General features: G+C 47.3%; 1 protein-coding gene across 6 annotated transcripts in view; it reads right to left on the reverse strand.

Annotated features, from left to right (window-relative positions):
* Positions 1-22,914, reverse strand: part of RGS3 (regulator of G protein signaling 3) — a 129,576-nt gene that overhangs the window by 37,474 nt on the left and 69,188 nt on the right. For 2 of the 6 annotated variants that reach the window (XM_017530313.2, XM_017530318.2), the window contains one exon: positions 10,453-18,903. The exons of the other annotated variants lie outside the window; for them this stretch is intronic. In XM_017530313.2, the coding sequence (XP_017385802.1) occupies positions 18,796-18,903 (108 nt within the window). In that variant the 3' untranslated portion in view covers positions 10,453-18,795. Of the gene's footprint in view, positions 1-10,452; positions 18,904-22,914 lie in introns of those variants that run through there. 6 annotated transcript variants of the gene reach the window in all.

Here is a 22,914-nt window from a genome sequence, read left to right on the forward strand (position 1 = left end):
ACATTAATTAGTTCTTTCAATAACCGCTGAATCCCTGCTCTGTGCTGGAGACTGTACTAGGAACTAAGGATGCAGAGTTGGTCGGAGCAGCCTGCCCGTGGGATGGAACCTGGGGGGTGGGCAGCATGGCAGATGAAGGCACTGATGCTGCGGGCAGGGACTGCCTTGCCATGTTTTGGCCTCTAGGACCCTAGCACCCAGGCAGAGGACACATTCTCCTATTGCTTGTTTGGTGTAGGTCTTGCTCTTCCTAGTGGCATGGGCCTTGTTCTGGGTCACCTGCCACAAGTGGGGTGGGGTAAGACAAAGCAGGTAACCCAGGTTCAAGTTCACAGGAAGCTGTGGTTTGTGGCCTGCGGAACCCACGGTAAGTCCCTTCCCCTTCCTGATCTCAGTCCTCCATCTCTAAAATGAGACTGGGAAGTGGGTGTCCAGGGGCCCCAGCCCCACTTCTTCTCTCCTATGGCTATAGTCTCACGTCCCTCCAGGCCCCCTCACTAAAGGAATCAGCTCAGCCAGTGGAATTTAGAAGAAGCACAGTCTTTGGACTCTGAAAAATCTGAGTGTGAATTATCCTGGGCAAGTCCCTTTAATATCTTTGAGTCTTAGTTTCCTCATCTGTAAAATGGGCCTCACTGGACCCTGAAAGGACTAGAGGATGTGGTGTATGTGGAATGCCTGGTATATAGTAAGTGCTCAATAAATAAGAGTCATCATTGGTATTGCTATGATGGCATTGTTGCAATCATCTGTGAAAAGACAGAATTCACCTTGACAGGGTTCATGTAAATGGTCAAGTTAAATGTGATAATACCTGTTGAGGGGTTGACAGGTGGGGCCTGGTGTGTGCTAACAGCTGAGAATCACTACCACTTGTGGAGCAACAAGTTGTTCTCATCATGCCCAGCTTACAGATCAGGAAACTGAGGTATAAAAAGGTTACAAAGTGGAAGCCCAGCAGGCAGCATGGCTCCCAGGCCCATGCTCTTAACTCTATATTCTGCCCCAATCTCATTCCCCAGATGTCTCTCCCCTTGCTATTGGTCTCTTCCTCAGCAATTTGAGGCAGCCATGAACAATTCCCAACCTGCTAATGGAACCCATGGCTCCCAATCCAGCAAGGAGAAGCACACATGTAGCAAAAGCTAGGAGACCAAATGTTCCCCTCCAGAGCTGGCCCCGAGGCCTGCCGCTGGCTGGCTTCTGCCTCCGTCCTGGGGCACGCTTTGAAGTCACCTCAGCAGTATCGGCCTGACCTTGGGCAGCTGCAACAGCTCAGGATGGCCGGGAGCCATGGCTGTCTCCCTTCTTGGCTTTGGTCCAACCAGCCACATGCTGGCCGGAGGTTTTGGGCTTTTGGGAGCAATCCTCGGCCCACGGTGCTTGTACCAGCTCCAAGGCCAGGCTGTGTCCTGTCAAGCCTGTGTTCCTGGGAAGTGTTCAGCACAGAGCCACTGACTCAGCCACGGGGAGGCCAGACTTGTGACCTTGGCTGCTGGCAGCAGTTCTCCACACACTCCCCTGGGTCCACCCACTGCTTGAGCCCAAGCCATCAAAACAAAGGGTCAGTTGGGGGAAGGCTGAAATGCTAAGTTTGCTGCTGCCTTCTGCGAATCCTGGGGCAAGGCCAATCCCCACCACCACCTCCAAGCCTCAGTTTCCCTGTCTCTAAAATGCACTGGGGTTGAACTAGATCGGTCCACTCAAAATGTGGTCTGCAGCACCATGTGGGTTCACAGACCACTTGTTACCAGTCTGCAGTGAGATAGGTAGCAAGACTGAGTGTGTTTATAGACCTTCAACTTGACATTGCCGTATCCAAGCATGAGATCAGTGGACTGGTCTTTAAATAGGGCACAGGCCAGCTCAGGTGTTCTCAAACTGGCAATAATAAATCACATGCAGTATAATGCTACAAAATTTCAGAGTCCTTCACCACAGGTAGCTTAAGGAGCCCTGATTTAAACGGCTTTGTTTCATGAGGACTCACTAACTCGGACCCTATCATGAACTTATATATACAGTGAGACTCGATCCTGCCACCCAAACCACTCTTCCTCCACTGCTCCCAGCTCAGAGAATGGTGCCATCTGTTTGCCTGAGCTAGACTTTTTTTTCTTTTTGAGATGGAGTTTTACTCTTGTTGCCCAGGCTGGAGTGCAATGGTACAATCTCGGCTCAGTAAAACGTCTGCCTCCTGGGTTCAAGCAATTCTCTTGCCTCAGCCTCCTGAGTAGCTGGGACTACAGGTGCCTGCCAGTATGCCCGGCTAATTTTTTTGTATTTGTAGTAGAGACAGGGTTTCACCATGTTGGCCAGCTGGCCTCGAACTCCTGACCTCAGGTGATCCACCCACAGGTTGTATTCCCAGCACTTTGGGAGGCCTAGGTGGTAGGCCTAGACTTTTGAGCACCATTCTTCTCCCAAACACTCCCTGTGCAATTAATCTGGAATTTTGCAGACCCCTCCTGCTATACGTCGGGTGGATCTCTCACCTCTCTCAATTCCTGGTGCCTCAGCCCTACTCCAGGCCAACATCAGATCTCCCTGGCCGAGGACAATAGCTCCACACTGCTCCCTGCCTCTCACCCCGGCTTCCTCCTCACCATTCTCCTCCCTGAGCCCAGTGTCAGCTTTCTACCACACCCATCAACCCCTGCGCTCAGGATAAAGTCACACTCCTTCCCACAGCTTCTCAAGACCAGCGCTGTCTGGTCCTGAACACACCTCCTGCCTCATCTCATGCTCTGTTCCCCTTCCTTGTCTTCCCACCTACGCGGGCCTGCTTTAGGGTCCTCACCTAGAACAATCCTTATATCTCAAGCCCCTCCCCTGCCTCAGAAACTTTCCCCAGGTCCCCCTGATAGGCGCTCTCATTAGGCCCTTTGTCACAGCTGTCATCGGTTTATTATATGCCTTTCATGATTGGCGTCCCTGCCCACACCAGACTGTCAGCTCTGTGGGGTGAGGACCACAGTGGTTGATGAGTGGAGAAGCAGAGGACATCTGAGATCTGCCTGACCAGACTCCGTTCACCCTTCTTTACCATCTGAGGAACTAACCTTCCTTCTCTCATCCTCAAGGCAGGTGATTCACAAGGCACAGACCCATCTCCCGCTCCAGGCAGAGGCATGTGACGCAGACCTCCATCAATTAGTTTAACCCATCCCAGTGTCCTCGGTGGCTGGGATGGACATGTGATCCTACTTGGGCCAATGAGACTCAGCCCAGGGACTATTGTTGAAATGATCGAGGGAGTCTAACTCCAAGGCCATGGCCATAACCCTGGCCCTTCTGGCAGTAGCACTTAGTGATAGCACTGCTGCCACCAAGAGAGAGGGCCAACACCTAAGTAGATAGAACCAAGAGATGAAGAGGGTGAGGCCAGTTCCCAGTGACATTGCTCAAGGCCCTCAATCCAACTACGCCTGAAGGCGACCCTCCGTACTCCAGTAAATTCCATTTACTTCTGGAAGCTACCTATCAACACTCAACATTGTCACTGGAGAGTATTGAGGTGAAAGGGCAGGGTGGGCTCTGGGGTTGGGACCCGACAGGCAGGGAGTATAGCGTAGCAGCTAAGGACATGGGCTCTGGAGCCAGGTGCTTGGGATTGAAACCTGATCTGCACCTCCTGGCTTCGAGGCCTTGTATAATCTACTCAACCTCTTTTCCTTTCTTGCAACTGGCAGTTTCCTGACTAATGCATACTGCATCACCAGTACTTAGCAGTGTTTGACGCACATTAGGCATCAGAAACTTACTTTCTCACTCAGTCATTCAACAAACACTCAGCAGTGTGAAGGTGACTATGTGTGTTCTGTAAGAAGAGTCATCATGGCTGCCCTTTACAGAGGTGACTACATGGACAGGAATAGGAAGAGGGAGACCCACAAGAAAAATGCAGCAGTCCCAGGGACAAAAAAGGAGGCCTGAAGAGGGTGGCTGAAACCAAGGGAAGGGGAGGGATGGGAAGAGTCCCAACTCTAAATTTACTGGAGACCTCTGATAAGCCCTGCCCCTCTCTGGCCTCAGTAGCCCAGTTTGTTTCAATGCCATCAGCCTAGCATTCCCAAGCTTTCCCCCACTGGTTACAGAATCCCTACGTGTTGACACTCAACATTGTCACTGGAAAGTACTGGGGGAAAGGGCAGGGTGGGCTCTGGGGCTGGGACCCAACAGGCAGGGAGTATAGCAGCTAAGGACGTGGGCTCTGGGGCTTGGGATTGGAACTTGACCAGCACCTCCTAGCTGTGAGACCTTGTATAATCTGCTCAACCTCTCTTTTCCTTTGTTTTCTCATCTATGAAATGGGGATAATAACAATAATGCTGGGAAGATTATATATTATAGCAGAAAGAAAGCATGCTTTAATGGTAGGTACCATTATTATTTATTTGTAGTAGGAAGTCCAGAAAAAGGAGATTGAACACATAGAACAGAAACCATTCCTAAATGAATAGTATTTCCCTGAACTAAAGGAAGACTTGGGTCTTCAGACTGAGACACCTTACCCACTTAGGACCAGGAAAAATTACCAAAAGAGAACAAACAACTAGAAATAATCCAGGGAAATGTCTGAATTCCAAAGATTGGAAGGAGGAATCCTGCTTCTTTCCATAAATAAATTTTAGAGAATCAAGGAAAAACTGCTCTTAAAACACTAAATACTGGGCAAACCATAGAATACTGCTCTCAGGCTTCCAGGAGAGGATGATTTGCTTAGAATTTTTTATTCAAGAAACTATGACTCAAACATGAGGGCAAATATTTTCAGGCTTCCAAGGATAAGAAAGGATACCGCCCACAGACCCTTTCTGGAAAAATTACTCAAGAAAGCTCTACAGACGAAAGTGAATTAAAATCGAGAAGTCAAGAATGAGATGATGTGGTGTGTAAGAGAGACACAAGCCATGGAGACAGAAACACTGACAGCCTTAACTACTGATAACTAAAAGTTAGGTGCAATTTTAAGTAAATGATTCTTAAAACAGAATAGCACTAGTGTTTAAAAATAGTCACAACTGGCCGGGCATGGTGGCTCATGCCTGTAATCTCAACACTTTGGGAGGCCAAGGCAGGCAGATCATGAGGTCAGGAGTTCGAGACCAGCCTGACCAACATGGTGAAACCTCATCTCTACTAAAGATACAAAAATTAACTGTGCGTGGTGGCACGCACCTGTAATTCCAGCTACTCAGGAGGCTGAGGCAGGAGAATTGCTTTGAACCCGGGAGGCAGAGGTTGTAGTGAGCCGAGATCACGTCACTGCACTCCCGCTTGGCAACTGGCAAAAGAGCAAGACTGTCTAAAAAAAAATTAGTCACAACTGGAAACTGAAATTCCAGACGATTACTACAATACCTAGGAGGTATGGAGGAAAGCAGAGGAATATAGGCCAGCCGACATGATCATTATGGGTTAGCGGCCATGAGGACAGGCTACCATGGATCTGGTGCCATTCCTGAGGGTAAAATATGTTTGTGGCAAAGGTAACGAAAAAGCCACTAGCAGACTAGAATTAGGGTGTGTAACTCCAAAGGAAATTTTGCAGAAAAATAATAGGGGTTGGCCCTGGGCTGTTTACTACTGCTAAAATATAGTATGAAGCTAAGGCAATTAAGTCTAACCTGATGTAGGCATAGACAGATCAACAAGGAAGACAAGAGAAACTAAAAACAAAACCACCATATGTGGAAATTTGGTCTATACGTGAAGAAAGGAAGGACAATTCAAAAAAACAGGGTTGGAAAAACCGGCCAACCATTCGGGAGAAAAAGTTAATAAGAGTTCCATCTGACACCAGGCACTACGTCAATTACAGGTGAATTTAAAATATAAATGTAAAAAATAAAGAATAGCCGGGCGTGGTGGCTCACGCCTGTAATCCCAGCACTCTGGGAGGCTGAGGTGGGTGGATCACCTGAGGTCAGGAGTTTGAGACCAGCCTGGCCAACATGGTGAAACCCCACCTCTACTAAAAATACAAAAAGGTAGCAGAGCATGGTGGCGTGCACCTGTAATTCCAGTTACTCAGGAGGCTGAGGCAGGAGAATTGCTTGAACCCAGATGATGGAGGTTGCAGTGAGCCAAGATGGCACCACTGCACTCCAGCCTGTGTCATAGAGCAAGACTCCATCTCAAAAAAATAAAAATAAGATAAAATAAAATAAATCTCAACCTCACTAATAATGAAATAAATGTAAATTAAGATTAAGTATCATTTTTCACTTCTTGTACCAACAAAGAATTAAAAGGAATAATATTTCGTTTAATGTAGGGTGTAGGGAAGCAGGCGCTCTCATTCGCTGTGAGTAGCAATGCAAATTGTACATGTACTTAACCTCTGTTCCTTTGGTTTCTCAACTGTAAAATGGGATAAGAACAACACTGCTGGGGAGATGACGTGTACGCAGAAGGAAAGCATTTTTAGAGCACTTTAGTAGTGTGTGCCACACTCTTTCCTTACAGAAAAGTGCAGCAAGATGGTTACTGCAGCATTGCTCAGAATATCAAAACATCAGAAACAATCTAATCATGCATCAATAAATTAAATACATTATGGTCCACTGGCTACTAAAAATAGAGAGGGAGAACTTTAGGTGCTGATGGAAAATCAATCTTTCTTTCTTTTTCTTTCCTTTTTTTTTTTTGAGATGGAGTTTCACACTTGTCACCCAAGCTGGAGTGCAATGGCACAATCTCAGCTCACTACAACCTCAGCCTCCCAGGTTCAAGTGATTCTCCTGCCTCAGCCTCCCCAGTAGCTGGGATTACAGGGGCCTGGTACCACACCTGGATAATATTTGTATTTTTTAGTAGAGACTGGGTTTTGCCATGTTGGCCAGGCTGGTCTTGAAGTCTTGACCTCAGATGATCTGCCCACCTTGGACTCCCAGAGTGCTGGGATTACAGGAGAGAGTCACCACGCCCAGCTCTGAAAATATTTCTATAAAATATATATATTTCGATTAGACACATACACACATGCGCGCACGCGCACACACACACACACACATATATATATTTTTTAACATAGGGTCTCCCTCTGTTGCCCAGGCTAGAGCATAGTGGTATGATCACAGCTCACTGCAGCCTTGACCTCTCAGGCTCAAGCGATCCTTCCATCTCAGCCTCCCAAGTAGCTGGGACTACAGGCACATGCCACCATGTCTGGATAATATTTTTTATCTTTTGTAGAGATGGAGTCTCACTATGTTGCCTAGGCTGGTTTTCAACTCCTGGGCTCAAGTGATTATCCTACCTCAGCTTCCAAAGTGCTGGGATTACAGCTGTGAGCCACCATTCCTGGCCTATAATATATCTTATGGATGAGTTACAAAAATTTATGTATAATATGATATTACTAGCAAAATAAAACATAGTATATGTTTACATATGTGCATGGGGGAAAATTAGGAGGAACCACATCAAACATATATTAGTAATTATTAATGGGAAACGGTCTTGGGAAATGGGGGTTTTGTTTATTTTATTCAGGTTAGTAATGTTTAGAACTTTTTGGTACAAGTTTGGTACATGTATATTACCAGGTAAAAAACCATATATAATGCCAAATAAATAAGTATTTTCACCTGTAACATAAATTAAAACTTTAAATTTCCTCAAATAAATTTAACAAAAAATATGCAAGACCTATATAAAATTTTTTTCTAAAACTTTGGGAAATCTTAAAAGAAAATTTACATAAAAGAAGAGACATAATCCTGTTCTCAGAGGAGAAGACTGTATTGTATAGATTTTAATACTCCCCTTTTAAATGTATAGTTTGAAATATAATTACAATAAATGTCTCAATGATATTTTTGGGAGGGGTAGGGAGAAGGTAAGGACTGAATCATAAAGCTATAATAAAGAAGTACACTGAATTTCATTTAAAAGAATGAGAAAGGGGAAAATAATTTTTAAAGAAAAGCATTAAGAGGGTACTTGTCCTAATATAATGCAGAAGAATTGGAGTAAATAACTATTGGGAAAAATGAAAAGTATTCTGCCTCATACTATATGCCAAAGTGAATTCCCCATCGATTAAAATATTAAGAGTTAAAAAATAAAACCATAAAATTCAAGGGGAAAAAAGTGAGTATTATATAATCCTAGAGTGAATATCATAATGTCAAAGGCAAATAATATTTTTCAAGATTTATAGATATATTAGTCATCAAGAAAATGCAATGAAAACCACAATGAGATACTACTTCACACCCAGTAGAATGGATATAATTTTTTTAAATGAAAAAATAGCGTTAGTGAGGATTTAGAGAAAGTGGAACCCTCATATGTTGATGATAGGAAAGTAGAATGGTACAGCCCCTTTGTTTATTTATTTATTTTATTTTTTGAGACAGAGTCTCACTCTGTTGCCAGACTAGAGTGCTGTGGTGCCATCTCAGCTCCCTGCAACCTCCACCTCCTGGGCTTAAGCGATTCTCCTATCTCGGCCTCCTGAGTAATTGGGAGGACAGGTGCCCTTCACTACACCCAGCTAATTTTTTTTTTTTTTCAGTAGAGACAGAGTTTCACCATTTTGTCCAGGCTGGTCTTGCACTCTGGACTCAAACGATAGGCCCGCCTTGGCCTCCCAAAGTGCTGGGATTACAATCGTGAGCCACCGTGCCCTGAAGTATAGCCATTTTGACAAACAGTCTGGTAGTTTCTCAAAAAGTTAAACGTAAGTTACCATTTGACCCAGCAATTCCACTCCTAGCTATACACCTAAGAGAAATAAAAATATATGTCCATACAAAAAAACTTGCACACAGATCTGTATAGCGGCATTATACCTAATAATCAAAAGGTGTAAACAACCCAAATGTCCATCAACTGATGAATGGTTAAACAAAATGTGATATTTCATACAATACAATATTATTCAGCCATAAAAACAAATTAGGTACTGATATATGCTACAACATGCATGATCCTGAAAATATTACGCTAAATGAAAGAAGCCAATCACAAAAGTCCAAATATTATATAATTCCCTTTATATGAAATGTCCAATATAGGCAAATCTACAGAGATGAAAAGTATGGACCAGTGGTTGCTTAGGGTTAGAGGAGATGGGGGAATTAATGGATGATACCTAAGTAGTGTAATTTCCTTTTGAGATAATGAAAATGTTCTAAAATTGATTGTGGTGAATGATTGTAGTCTATGAATACACTAAAAATTATTGAATTGTGTACTTTAAATGGGTGAATTATATGGTATTTGAATTAAATCTCAATAAAACTACTCTAAAACAAATTATAGATACAACTAATAAGTCAGAAACATCAATAAAGAAATAATAAAAATAAAAGGCTAACATACATTTATGTAATAAGTATCCTTACTATAGAAAGAGCTCTTTCTGAATTAATAATTAAACTATAAAAAGACCAACAGAAAAATGAGCAAAACACTTGAACAGGCTGTTCCCAAAAGAGGCAACACAAGTGACTAGAAGGCGTATAAATAAATGTTCAACATCTCTAATAATGAAAGAAATGAACCTATTAAAAAATGTAACAATATAACAATATACAGTGTTGGTAATGATGTGAAGGAATAAACATTTTCTTATCCAGACTACCTCAGTTTGCTTGATTGACAGAGGAGATTCCTTGAAAGCAAGATTGTCAGTGCTAAAAAGGGAAAATCTCAGGCAAAGCAGGATGAGCTGGTCAATCTAAGATGGAATTACAAATCAGTACAACCATTCTGCAGGGTAATTTGGTAACGGAATAAATAATCCATTTTATAAATATATAACCTTTGGCCCAGAAACTCTACTAACAGGCATTCATTCTAACAAAAGTTTATTCATTCAACAAATACTTGTTTATTTCTTTTTTCAGATGAAGTCTCACTCTTGCCCAGGCTGGAGTGCATTGGCACAATCTCAGCTCACTGCAACCTCCACATCCCAGGTTCAAGCAATTCTCCACCTCAGCCTCCCCGGTAGCTGAGACTACAGGCACGTGCCACCATGCCTGGCTAATTTTTGTATTTTTTGGTAGAGACAGGGTTTCACTGTGTTAGCCAGGCTGGTCTTAAACTCCTAACCTCAGTGATCTACCCACCCTGGCTGTCCAAAGTGCTGGGATTACAGGCATGAGCTACCACACCTGGTTTAGAGTCAAATGTGTACTACGTGTTGAACTGGATGCTGGGGATGCCAAGATATACTTAAGAGGATGCTTTTTTTTTTCATTCAGAGACAAGGTATCACTGATGGAGTGCAGTGGCGCAATCACAGCTCACTGTAACCTCGAACTCAGGCTCAAGCCATCCTCCCACCTCAGCCTCCTGTACAAGGACGTTTATCTGAAATTTTTGTAACAAAGAAAAATTGCTAGCAACCTGAATGTTAAACAACTGAAGATTACCGAAATAAAGCCTGTTTCATCTACACAATGAAATATTCCACAGGCACTAAAAACAGTGTTGTAGAAGAATATTTATTGAAATGGAAACATGGATACACTACACTGTTAAATGGGGGAGAAAAAGCAGGTTAGAAAATTGCACCAGTAACCCCAATTTGCAAATAAGATGTATGTGTGTAAAAACAAATGCTTGACAGGACACATCCCAAAACGTTAACAGTGGTTTATCTCTGGGTGCTGGGATTAAGGATGAACTTCATTTCCTTCTCCTGGTTCATCTGTATTAAATGTTTTCCTCATAATAAACATCAATCACAAGGATTATTTTTGCAACAACACAACAAAAAAGTCAACTGCATTTTTAAAAAGCAAAAACAAACAAACAAACAAAAAAACACCTTCCCATGCCCCATGAGTGGAAGCCCCAAGGAAGATGGTTATAGAAAGTCAGATACATGTTCATTGCTTGATTTTGCAATAAGAGCTACCATTACCAAGTACCTACTGCATGCCAGGCATTACAACAGATCCCCTTTGATCTTCACAAGACCCCAGTGAAATTGGCGTTCTTATCTCATTCTGCAGATGCTCTGTGACCCACCAGTAATCCCATGACTAGTGAGAGGAAGAGCTAGGATTTAAACCCTGGCCTGTCTGTCTCTAAATCTGCAAGAGCCTGCTACTACCTAGGCTGCCTCTGTTTGTTCCTGGGGAAGGGAAGGGAAAGGTCCTAAGCCACTAAGCCCTCTGTCCCGCAGGCCAGATCTAGGCTGGCCCTTGTCCTCCCTCCCTGCAGACAATCCAAAGAAAGGAGGACGAATCAGCAGGGGAGGGGACACCAGCAAGAGGAGGTGAGGCCCTGGACAGCCAGCTGGCTGAGGTCAGGGCTCAGGGTGGACCAGCCGGGGACTCCTCGCCTGCCGGGCGACTCTCAGGAAGCCTGACCACATCCGGTCCCAGGAGTTCCCAGGCTCTGTGTGCCTAAAGGCAGTGACAGCAAACCTCACAAAGCCTGCAGCCACTGTGATCAAACAGCCAAGGAAAAATGGGCTGCCATCTGGGCCCTTCTTCCTGGGCTTGCTCACCACCAGCCAGTGCTTTCTGCCCTCAGGGCCTCCAGGGCCTCCTCGCCTGGATGAGGAGGGGGTGTGAGGGCTGATGGCTCCAGGAGCCTCCCAGCTGGAATCCTGTGACTCCATGGGACTTCCTCACATCAGGCCTGGCAGGAAGAGGAAGGGGGTGAGGTCTCCCCACCCAGCTCCAGAAGGAGCCCACTCCTCTTCCCCCCAGCTCCATTCCCACTGCTATTTTTAGAACAGACCGCAGGGAGCGTCTCCACCAGCCCCGCCATGCTCCTCGCTGCAGGTAAAACACAGCAGCCCCATTCATTCTGCTCCAGCAAGCACACGCCAGGAATTTACAGACAAGCCGAGGACCAGACAACCTCTCCCCACTCCATTAGCTGAGCTGCTTTCTCACTATTTCCGTTACAGCCCAGCACGGTGACTTAATTTCCTAAGGCCAACACAGTGAGTTGCAGAGTGAGACAACTCTAAGACCATCTGTGTACCCTCCCCCGCCCCCAGCCCAGTAGAATCGTCAAAAGTCACCAATTACTTGCCCTTGGCCAAGTTTTTGCCTCTTTCCGTGTTGGTTTAACAACCTAGCTTGTTAATTAATTGATCTCAGTGGGGGAGGGAAGAGGCTTTCCAGCTTCACATTCAAAGTTTCTATGGTTCTACCAATATTCTAGTCACTCAGAAAATAAATACTATATTTCCAAAGTCGACCTGAGTATTGATTACAAGTCTCTGAATGCATTTTCCCACTCAAAAGTATGTTACGGTGGTCAGCTCCTAGGCCAGCCTACTTAACCCTTAATATAGTCTTCTATCAAGTAGAAATGGTAGAAAACTATATTGCAATAATAGACTGAAATCAAAACAGAAACCCACTAACACTTAGGACAATTTTTTTTGAAAATTTATCTTGGGTAGTGTTAACTGAGCAAAAGGGGATAGGTATTAAAGGTGACGAAAAAGTCAATGGCAGCTTGTGGGGAAGAGTCTAAAGGAGACTTCTGACCACACCAAAAACTAAAGGACCGTACACCAGTGACCACAAACTCCACTCGGAAATTAGCCTGGTGCCTTGGACTGGTTGTTGGAAAGGTTAAAGAACGTACTTGCGTAAGTATTAGGTTGGCGCAAAAGTAATTGTGGCTTTTGTCATTACTTTTCATGGCAAAAACCACAATTACTTTTGTACCAACCTATATATACGTGAAGTTCAAACAAAAGAGTCCAGTGTGCGTTCAGCCACCTGAGCACAAAGGAAGGAGGGACGGGGAAGATATTGGGTTGGAGAGCCCGTCTTGTGCTGGCCTCCCACGGGGGAGGCTGGAAGAGGCACTTCTTGGGGTGAGGAGGCAGCAATGTGCTCATAATTTGGGTGTCTGTGATGAGGATCCCTTCCTGTCTAAATATACCTATGTGTGATGAGCACGTGATGAATATTCACCAGGAACAACATTTGCACAGAGCCATACACATACACTCTGTTTCAGTGTGAAAACTAAAATGTCTGTTCCCTTTCTTCCTTTTGCCTGCTGTTAGGGGACCACAGCTTTGCAGTCTGCCCATTCTCCCCTCTGAAATCCCTCATGGAACTGTTTCAATGGAACACTATACATCTCAAGACCATGACTGTGATGAAGAACCCAACCAACTCTCACCCTAGACAAGGGTTTCTACCTTTTCTGAGGGGAGTAGCTACTTTATCCTCATCTTTATTGTTATATCCTGATATTCTGGAACCAGATGACTCCTGGAGACCATCTGAATTCAACTCCCTTACTTTTCTTGGTAAAAGAATGGAGGATCAGAGATGTGAGGCGTTTTGCTCAAGGTCACACAGTGAGTACTAGCAAAATCAGGACTCGAGGCAAGATTTTCAGAATCCCTCTCTGGTTTTCTCTGTGAGCAAGGGGCTCGGTGAGAAGTAAGCCCCGCAATCCACAGCAGCAGCTCCAACAGGGCTTCCTTTCCCTCTGGGGATTCCCCAGTGTCAGTGTGGGAACATGACGCCATCCATGACCCTGAAGTGAACCTTCATAGACCAAGTGCAGATCCATGCTCTGGTCTCCACAGAGCTGAAGTACAACAGAAAAAGCTCTGAATCCAAAGAATCAGGAGACCTGAGTTCTGGTCCTGGCTCTGACACTAACCCTGGCCAGGTCACTTCTCTTTTTGCACCTGTTTCCTCATCTAGATTCTAGAATATAGAAGAGTTTAACTAGACAGCCTAATTCAATCCTACAACCTCTACTGAGGACCTACTATGGACCTATCAACAATAGAATCAAAGACAAATAAAATAAAATATAACATCCACTTGCGCCCAAGAAGCTCACAGTCATCTAGGTGCTAAGGATGAATTGTGCTAAGGGTGAAAAAAATACTCTGGGAACCATGAAGGTGGAAGTCAGAACTTCTGATGCATGCCTGAGAAAGGTGTTCTCAGAGGAGCTACTAAGCCTTGAAGGTTGAGCATTGCATCCGGCAGGCACAGCCAAGGAGGGTAGGCAGCGTCGGTCAGATGAAACAGCCTAACTGTGAATGTGCATGGTGAGTTTAGAGAGGGGGAAACAGTGCGGTGTGGCCGGGCTCCAGGAGCAAAGCAGGAGTGCAGTGCTACCGAGGACAGCCTGGAAAGCCAAGCTTTATTCTGAAGACAGTGGCCTCCCACAGTGGTCTTTAAGTAGGAGTGTGACAGCTCAGCCTCCCTGGCCCTCCCAGCTTGGATGGTCTGCGGTTACAGGAAAGCTATACAGCAAAATAATCAAAAGCAGGTGCCCTGGAGCTGGGTTTCAATCCTAGCCACCCACTAGCTGTGTGACCTTGGGCACATTTCTTAACTTCTCTGGCACTCAGCGTCTTCATCTCTAAATTGGGCATAATGAGAGTAAATGTATAACAGGAATAACACACCTCATAAGTCTGCATGAGGATTAGATGAGACAGGGTAGATGAAAAGGTTGGCTCCGTACCTGGCTTATCTTGTAAGTGCCCACGAGATTACCTTCTGTTATCATTCTGCCTTTAACACCGAGGACCTGGGAACAGTTTGGAGGATGGATGGCCCTATTCGGAGAAAGTCTTCAGGGAAGAGAAGGTGAAGACAGGGTAGAGGGTAAGGTTGCACCGTCTTCATCATGAGCTAAAAAAAGAATAGCAAGACGGCTGAGACCAAGAGCAAGACAGCGAAGAAGGCAGCCCGTCCACTGGCAGGGCAGCAGCAAGGAAGGGGGGAGGACAGCTGGAGGCTGCTTGGAAACAGCTAACCTTTTTAGGGAGAAGAGTCTACATCTCTGGGTGGGGGAGATGGCTAAAGTCAGATCCATTTGATTCCCACCTACTCAGGGCTGAGATTCTAAATCAGTCGATTAGCAAAATCTGGGCACAAAACCTGGCAGGTTCAGCATGGGCAGGCTCTCTGTGCCCTCAGCTGGTCTCAGTTCAAAGGCCTCCTTCCAGTACTTATGCTGGGCACAAGCAGGCCTGAGCCTGAAGCTATCCGTCTCTGCCTTTGGCCAACATTCCATCACTGCCAAGCACTTCATGACTGTGTCTGCTGATCCTCTCGATGCCAGATTCAAAAGGGGAAGGGGTGTAACCTAACCATTCCAGAGCCCCCTGAGAGCCTGTCTTAAGAACCTTGATCTGATCTCTCATTTTAGACTGTTTTCAAATCTTGTGAGAAGCTATTGATCTTTTCAGCCTATGCCACCCTCAGGAAAATGAATTCTGGAAGGTTATTCTCCACTGGGTGGAAAATAAGGCATCTCATTTTATTTATCCTGAAAGCATCCCCTCTACAGCTTGATGGGCCATAGCTTCTGACATGCTGGATATCACTCTCTTGCCTCTTCCTGGAGATGATTGATTTCTCTTACTTCTATTCCTAAAAGGCAAACTTTTTTTTTTTTTTTATCTGAAATGAGCGGTAGATTAGGTTCAAAGGCCTTGGCTTGAGAGCAAGCTTGGCCCTTACCATTGCATGACCTAGGATAAAACATTTAACTTCTCAGAGACTTGGTTTCTTTCATCCATAAAACAAGGCTGCTGGGAGGCTGAGAGGGGATCGTGCCTGGGGACCCCCGTTGCCATCTCCAAAGCTCAGGCTCTCACTGTGGGGCGTTTGCTGTGGAGAGCCCTTCCATATTGCAAAATTGCCTGCATCTCCACTTTGCAAAACCTTCTTGGTGCCTTGGTGCCATGTGTGACAAATGAGGGCTTTGGTAGTAGAATTTTTGGGGAAAAAAATAAAGAATAAAAATACAAGACATATATAAATAAAAGTCATTATTTCCAAAAGGTCTGCAATGTCCCAACTCCCAAATGGCCAAAGACTCAGGCCAACAGAATCCAGGCCTGACAGCTTACAGGATAAACCAAGAGTTTTAAAAGACCCAAAGCCTGAGACATTAAAAAAAAAAGAAAGAAAGAAATGGGATCAGAGGATCAGAGGGCGTGTGGGGAACTAAAAGGATCACTTTGTATTCAAGTTGCACAGATGGTCTTTCCAACAATACATAGTTGTGCTCCCATCCTCCCAGCTCCTGGGCCTGAGACACCAAACCAAGACAATTGGCCCATCAGGAAAGAGGCCATTGTGTGCTTCTTAGCATGATTTATGTGGCAGGGAGGGGCTCGGCAATGCTTCCCGTGTTTATATCTCTCAAGTGCAATTTCGATAGCTTGTTCATCATCCTGAACAGCTAGGATGGACTGGGATGCTGGACAGCAGTGGCCATCAGGTCATATTTCATCTTTTCAAGCCTGTGGAGCCAAATTAATTGTTCCATCGATTTGAGAGGCAGAGTGGCAATGGTGCTGTGGCTCACCACAGTCAATGCCCAAGGCCCACCAGGATCTGATGTCCGCTTCCCTAACAGCCAGGCCTGGGACCCTGATGTGAGCGTCTGCTTGACTCAGCAGATTATCAGGACAGGCTAGGTGAAAAGTCCGGTCTCCGGGGCTGCATGCTGCATTCAGATTGTCTGTTTCTTTGTGGCCAGAGCTCCTGTCCTCTGCACCTGTCTGGTAGACAGAGGTAGGTCACCAGGTCCAGGAGAGATGAGCTTGCTGCCTTCCCAGACAGGCGAGTCTCCTGTGCCTCACATTCCCCTTAATGTCATTTTGTGAGGCAATCAAATGAAATCAAAGTGCAGCTTGCTGTCTGTGCAGACCCAGCTGCTCAGCCTCTCACAATTCCCCCCAAGGGCTGAGCCCTGGCAGACAGAGATGCTATGTATCACTGGTCCCAGTCCAGGCAGCATCTACTCCCCTGCTGGGTGGGGGCATTGGTCTGGTCACAGGCAGATCCAGCCCATCCCATTAGACTGTTGAGTCAATATGTCTGATCTTTCCTAGGTTGAGAGGAGGATAAGTGGGAGGTAAGGGGTGTATTCTCTTCTAGGCCACTATTTTTGGGATTCAAGTGGCCACAGCAACTGAGCAAGCTCACAGGGCACAAGAACCTTTCTCTAAAGATCCTGAGGTCTTACACAACACAAAGAATTTCCAATGTCAGGGAGCCTCTCTGGCCTGAGCCTGGCCTCAGCCTCTCTGACCCTCTTTTCTTATGCAAATGACTCTAATCTTCCTGATACCCTTTTGCCTATGAGCTGTGTCCCTCAGACCTGTGGCCTTGGGCTTCCTTCCCTCTGGGTCTGGCAGTTAGAAAAGAGTATGAGAGCTGCCCAACCCTGGCCTCCAGCTGGAGGTGCAGCAGGCAGTGAGTGGGCTGGGCTTGAACCGCTGTTCCCTTGGTCGGTCTTCCCTCAGCCATGTGGCAGGACAGTCTCCACTAAAGCTGCTAGGCCACCCCTAGCCCAGTCCCTGGCCCTTGGGAGCCTCACAGAAAGCAAGCCAAGTCAGTTTCCAGAACAGTGTGTGCCAGCTTCCCATCAGAATGCTCAACATGGGATGGAATGACAGCACAGCAGCCCCTGCTAAGGCCTGGGCAGCCATGAACTCTCCCACCTTGGCCAGGCTGAGCACTCACTGCTCCCAGCTTCCAGGAACACTCCTAGAACTCAGCACTGCTTCTCCACCCCCCACAGGCCTGGCCAGAAGGGGGCTCTGTGAGAAAGGTCCTAATCCTCACCCACATCCACTGAGAGAGCAGGACATTGAGGAGGTGGGCAGGCAGGGGGATGGAGCAGGGAGTCATCTCTTCTCCAGAGGCTGGCATTCACGAATCCACCTCCCCAGCCACCATCCAGGGCAAGCCACCAGGACAGTCCTCACCTGGAGGACTGAAGGGGCTCCTAACTGATCTCACACCCACTTGCACCCCTCCTGTGTGCAAACTGATCTTGTAGAAATGTACCTGTGACTCCCTTCCTCAAAATCCTTCAATGGCTCCACACTGTATCTAGAATGAAATCAATAAGACATCAACCATCAAACCCTGCACAGTCTGGCCCTTACCCACTGTGTCTTGCTCCTCACTAAATTCCAGCCACACTGGCCTGCTAGCCAGTCCTCCAGCTCGCAGAGTTCCTTCCCGTCTCAAGGACTCTCCGTGTCCTATTCCTTCTACCGGGAACACTCTTCCCCAAGTCCCAGACTGGCTCCTGCCTCTCCAGCCCACGGGTCTCCGTTTAAAAGTTACGTCCTTCCCCACCCCGACCCCCACACACAGCAATCTAAGTACAATTCCCTCTTAAAGAAATCTGTGTTTTTTTCCTTCATAGGTGATCACAGCTTGCCATCACGTGTGTGCATGTGTGTATGTTGGTGATTTATTTAATGCTCACTCCCAGCCACACTGAAATCCTGATGAGAGCAAAACAATGTCTGTCTTTTTCTCCACAGTATCTGCAGCTCCTAGCACAGAGCCTGGCACAAAGTAGATGCGCCCGAAATATCCATTGAATGAATGAGCCAATGTGTACAGGTGAAAAATGAGTGAATGGGCGGAGATGTCCTCTGGCAGCAGCAGATCATGGCATTGTTCTCCATCAGGGTGACCTCTCCCGACCTCTCCTGCTGCCCCCAAGGCAGGTGCGGGAGCCACCACTGGAAGCCCAGTTGCAGAGTGTCCTCCTCCTCCACCTCCTCCTTCTCCTCCTCCTTGGAAGGAAGAAGCCTCTGAGTCTTCTCCTCTTGGGGCTTTCTGCTGCCAGTCTGTGCATGCCCACAAGGCCTCTCACACCACTGTGGTCCTTCTGTTGACATCCACATGCACCCTTGGGACCACTCCCTTCAGATGACCCTAGGCCCACCATCTTGGTCCTCCGTTTCAGGTCCAGTTGAGGTGAGGTTACTGTGTGGTAGGGGATGCCCAAGAAAGGGTTAAGTTGCCAGAAGCAGAGTCCCGCCCTTGGGTTTGCTCAGCCAATCAGAGTCTGTCCTGATGAGGTAAAGCTTCTATCCTGGGTGGCATTGGTTGAGTTGACCGGCCCCATCTCCTGCTGGAGAGAGCCGAAAGGGTGGAGTTTCTGTGGAACCAGACAGAACTGGAATTAGCTCGCTGTCTACTCAGGCCGGGGCTGCCTGACTGCAGGACCTGCCTCTGCTCCTTTCTAAGGCACTCACACACCCCGGCATCTCCAGGGCTGTCCCTAGTGGCCCCAGTGGAGATGACAAGGTGGCACGCACCTCAGTGTCACAGTCTTAGAGCCAGAGCAGACAAGGAAGCCTCAGTTTCCCTGCCTGGGCCCCTGGAATATGGCAGGTGTCTACCAGGAAGTGCCATGGAGCAGTTGTCACATGTGCTCCGGGCACCAGCAGCAGCTTCAATGAACAAGGCCCCCGATGAATCTTCCCATATGGACAGCACTTTAAAACCATGACAGTAAGAATGATAGCAGCTAGTTCAGAGTTCGTCTTGAACGCCACTTTGCCAAGCACATCCTGAGTTTAATCCTCACAAGAAGCCTCTTAATCCATCCACTTTACTGGTGCAAAAACTGAGTCTCAGAGAGGCTAAGTGGCTCACCTGAGGTCACATCGCTTCCTGTGTTATTTTGAACTACCTCTCATGTCTGTCTCTGCCAGCAGACCGTGCTCTCCCGAGGAAAGGGGCTGGCGGATTGATCTGCACGTCCCCCTCCATGGAGCACAGGACCTGCCCTGAGGACGGGGCCAAGCCCCACTGCATTGTGTCTGCCCTTCTCATCCTAAGGGCGCGGTTTCCGTGCTTCTCAGAAGGCTTCCCAGAGCCCAGCCCAGCATCGGGCACATGAAGGGTACCGAGCAGGAGGCTCATGGCATGGATGATGCTTGGATAGCCAGGACCCCACTGGATCCTTTTTAGGACCCACAAGCACGGCCTTCATGCTTAGATCACACCCCAGTGCCCTCCTCACCCCTCTCCTATTAGAAGGAGAATTCCATAAGGACAGGGACCAGGTCTCATTCATTTCTGCAACCTCAAAGGATCTAAACCAGTGTCTGGCACTGAGAAGGCACTGATTATGTATATTTGGTTGAATAATCAAAAGAATATATAACTGCCTTTCCCTTCTAGCTTAGAACCTGAACAGCCACAGGTGGGACCAGCTCTGAGTTATTCTAGATTAGAAGCCTCACAGCAGTCCCCATGCAGAGAGTTTAGTACAAGGATTCCCAGGCAGAAGAAGAAAGGTAGGTGCCCTCCAGCTACAGATAATGAACAGAGGGGTAGGGCTCTGAAGAGGAAGGAGCGGGGTGATGAGCAGGAGTAGAAAGTTGAGACAAAGGAGAAAGTAGTTAATTTATTTCTACAAGAAATGGAGACCAGATGGCCCCAGACCCTCAGCTTTCATGAAACTCACAAAGCCTGAAGAAACAGAAAGAGCCACAGGCCCAGTGCCGAGATGGGACCACAGAGGCCACAGCAAGGGTATGATCTCCCAATTGTTCTTTAAGTCCATCTTCCTCTGACTCCCTCCACCTTCCCAACAAGCATATTATTTCATCTTCAAGGCAAATTGCACTTACTATGTTTTATGAATTCGGGAAGAACTTTACATTCCTTAAGATTTTTAAAGAATCCCCCATATCTGGGTGTCAGCTGACACTGTTGAAAGGAGCATAGGGGTTTGGGGAGTTGCCTTCTAAACACCCTTTTCCCAGAGAGGCATTTTCCAAGAGAGCTGGGGTGGGGGGATCTAGGCAGTGTTTTCCTTTGTTCAGCAGAAGGTACAGCATCCACAGAAAGAACACAGAAAAGGCACTCAGAGGTGTGCTACTCTTGAGGTCAGGAGTTCGAGACCAGCCTGACTAACACGGTGAAGCCCCGTCTCTACTAAAAATACAAAAATTAGTTGGGCATGATGGCATGTGCCTGTGGTCCCAGCTACTCAGGAGGCTAAGGCACGAAAATCACTTGAACCCAGGAGGCAGAGGCTGCAGTGAGTGGAGTTCATGCCATGGCACTTCAGCCTGAGCGACAGAGCTACACCTCATCTCGGAGCAAATTGGTCTAGCAGGACACTTATATCCGAAGAGCAAGCAGCCAGCTTCTGGGCTCTGTCTGGCCCTTCCTCTTCTGCCCTGGAGACAGCGATCTTAGTGGCCAGCCCTTGGGAAAGAGGTTCCTGATCACCCGAGGCTGCCAGGACCTGATGGAACTTAGCACAAGTGGACAATGCTGTGGAGCAGCTAGACAGCCAGCTGGGCCCTGTCAGGTTGCTAAAGCATTCCTGGAACTCTTAGGGCTGGAGAGAATCGTATTTACCGGAATTCCTCTCAAGAAGCATTCTGTTAGTGTCTAGAAGGAGTAAGTTGCTAGGACTCTTTGCATGTGCATGGTGGCGGTAAGGGATGGGGAAGGTTGAGCAGTGAGACTTCTAGGGCCTGCCTGACAATAGATGGTTACATCATGGCCTTCTCAGGAGGGTGGCCCAAGTGGGGTGTGCTGGTGTGGCTCTAGCCCCAGTTCTTAGGCCCAGGAGGTAATTCCAAGGCTGTCCCAGCACTCGGGCCCCCTCCTTCATCCTTCTCCTGTCCAGCACACAGCTTCTCCACGGAACACGTATTTGAAGAGTTTGGGTTTGAAGAGTGCCCAAATTACTCTGCCCTGGATTCCCATACATCCCAGTGTGGCCCTGACGCCAGGCCTCAAACCCTCAGGCCCTTCCAGGGTCAGCCAGCCAAGCCCAAAGCCTGCAGGAACCAGAGCCTGGCTCAGAAACAGCCTGCCTTCAGTCACCCTCTGTCCTGCTGAACCTGAACACAGAGCGATTCTCCAAGGTATAGAGAAGGCTGCTGCTAACACACTCCAGACTCAGCAAACTCTCTGACGGTGACACACAAAGAGCTCTTTCCCCTAGAAGAGAAGACACAAGCCCAAAGGAAAAAAAAAAACTGGGGAGCATGGGTTCAGCCATTCGACATCCCAGGGGGCCACCCCAATGAACAGGAAGTGACCTGTATTCTGACTGTGACTAACCCAGGATCAGTGGGGCAGGGCAGCCTATAGGCATGGTGACAGGTCTGCTCAGTAGAAGAACCTGACGGTGGCAGCCAGCCAGTGTTGCAACATACCACCTGGAGCTGGGCAGGGGTAATGCAGTCTCCATTGCTATGGCTGAGCGAGCGCCTACTGCATACCAGGCATCGTGCTATAGCCCGTATGTGCACCCTCTCATCTAATTCTCATGACAACCCTTTAGGGAAAGGACTATTGTCCCAGGTCACTGATGGGGACATCAAAGCACAGAGCAGCCAAGTGACTTGCCCGAGGTCCGACTACCCGTTGATGATAGAACGTAGCTCAGAAGTCCATACTCTTCCCACTGTCTTCCCTCATCCCCGTTATTCTTGCCACTAGCTAGTGTAAAACAAGAGAACATTCACAGCTAAGATGATGTAATTCTCAGATCCTCACTCCTTTTGGGAATAGCTGGGGAGCTGCTATCTACCACTGGCCCTCAGAAGAGGCTGCCAACCACCTCTTCCCACCTCCTGCCTCAGCAGACCTGCCCTCCACTGCCCCCTGCATAGGCCTGCTGCCCATGGCATGGGGGCCTGAATGCACCAGGGAGAAACACAAAGGCCAGTGAGTTTATAGGCTGCAGCCCTCTTTCATCTCTCCTCTTCCCCTAGATCCAGCAGAGCAACCACCTCAGCAACTTTTGCAGCCAACCAGATCCAATTCCCAAATGGCCAGCCCTTGTAGCAAGAGAAGGGACCCAAATGACTCACAAATGAAGGAATATAACTGTGCGTTGTAGCTGGCATTGGAGTGTCAAGGGGAAGGCTGTGTGGTCCAGCTCCTATCCCATCCCCTCTTCCCAGGCGCTGGATGGGCTGAGCAATGCCCAACCCAGATCAGCCTCCCTTGGGAGTCTATAATCTTCCCTGAGGCTCCTGCCAGCCAGCCCCCAGTCCCCAGCAGTCCACACTCGGCTCGACTTGGCTCTGGCCCGCATGGAACTATATAGCATACAACAGCTTCTGCTGCAAACATCCCCTCCATCGCATCCGCCTGGAGCCAATGTTAAACACCAGCATGCTGCCCCTGG

The sequence above is a fragment of the Cebus imitator genome, unplaced genomic scaffold (genome assembly GCF_001604975.1).
Source record: "Cebus imitator isolate Cc_AM_T3 unplaced genomic scaffold, Cebus_imitator-1.0 Scaffold64, whole genome shotgun sequence".
Lineage (NCBI taxonomy): Eukaryota > Metazoa > Chordata > Mammalia > Primates > Cebidae > Cebus > Cebus imitator.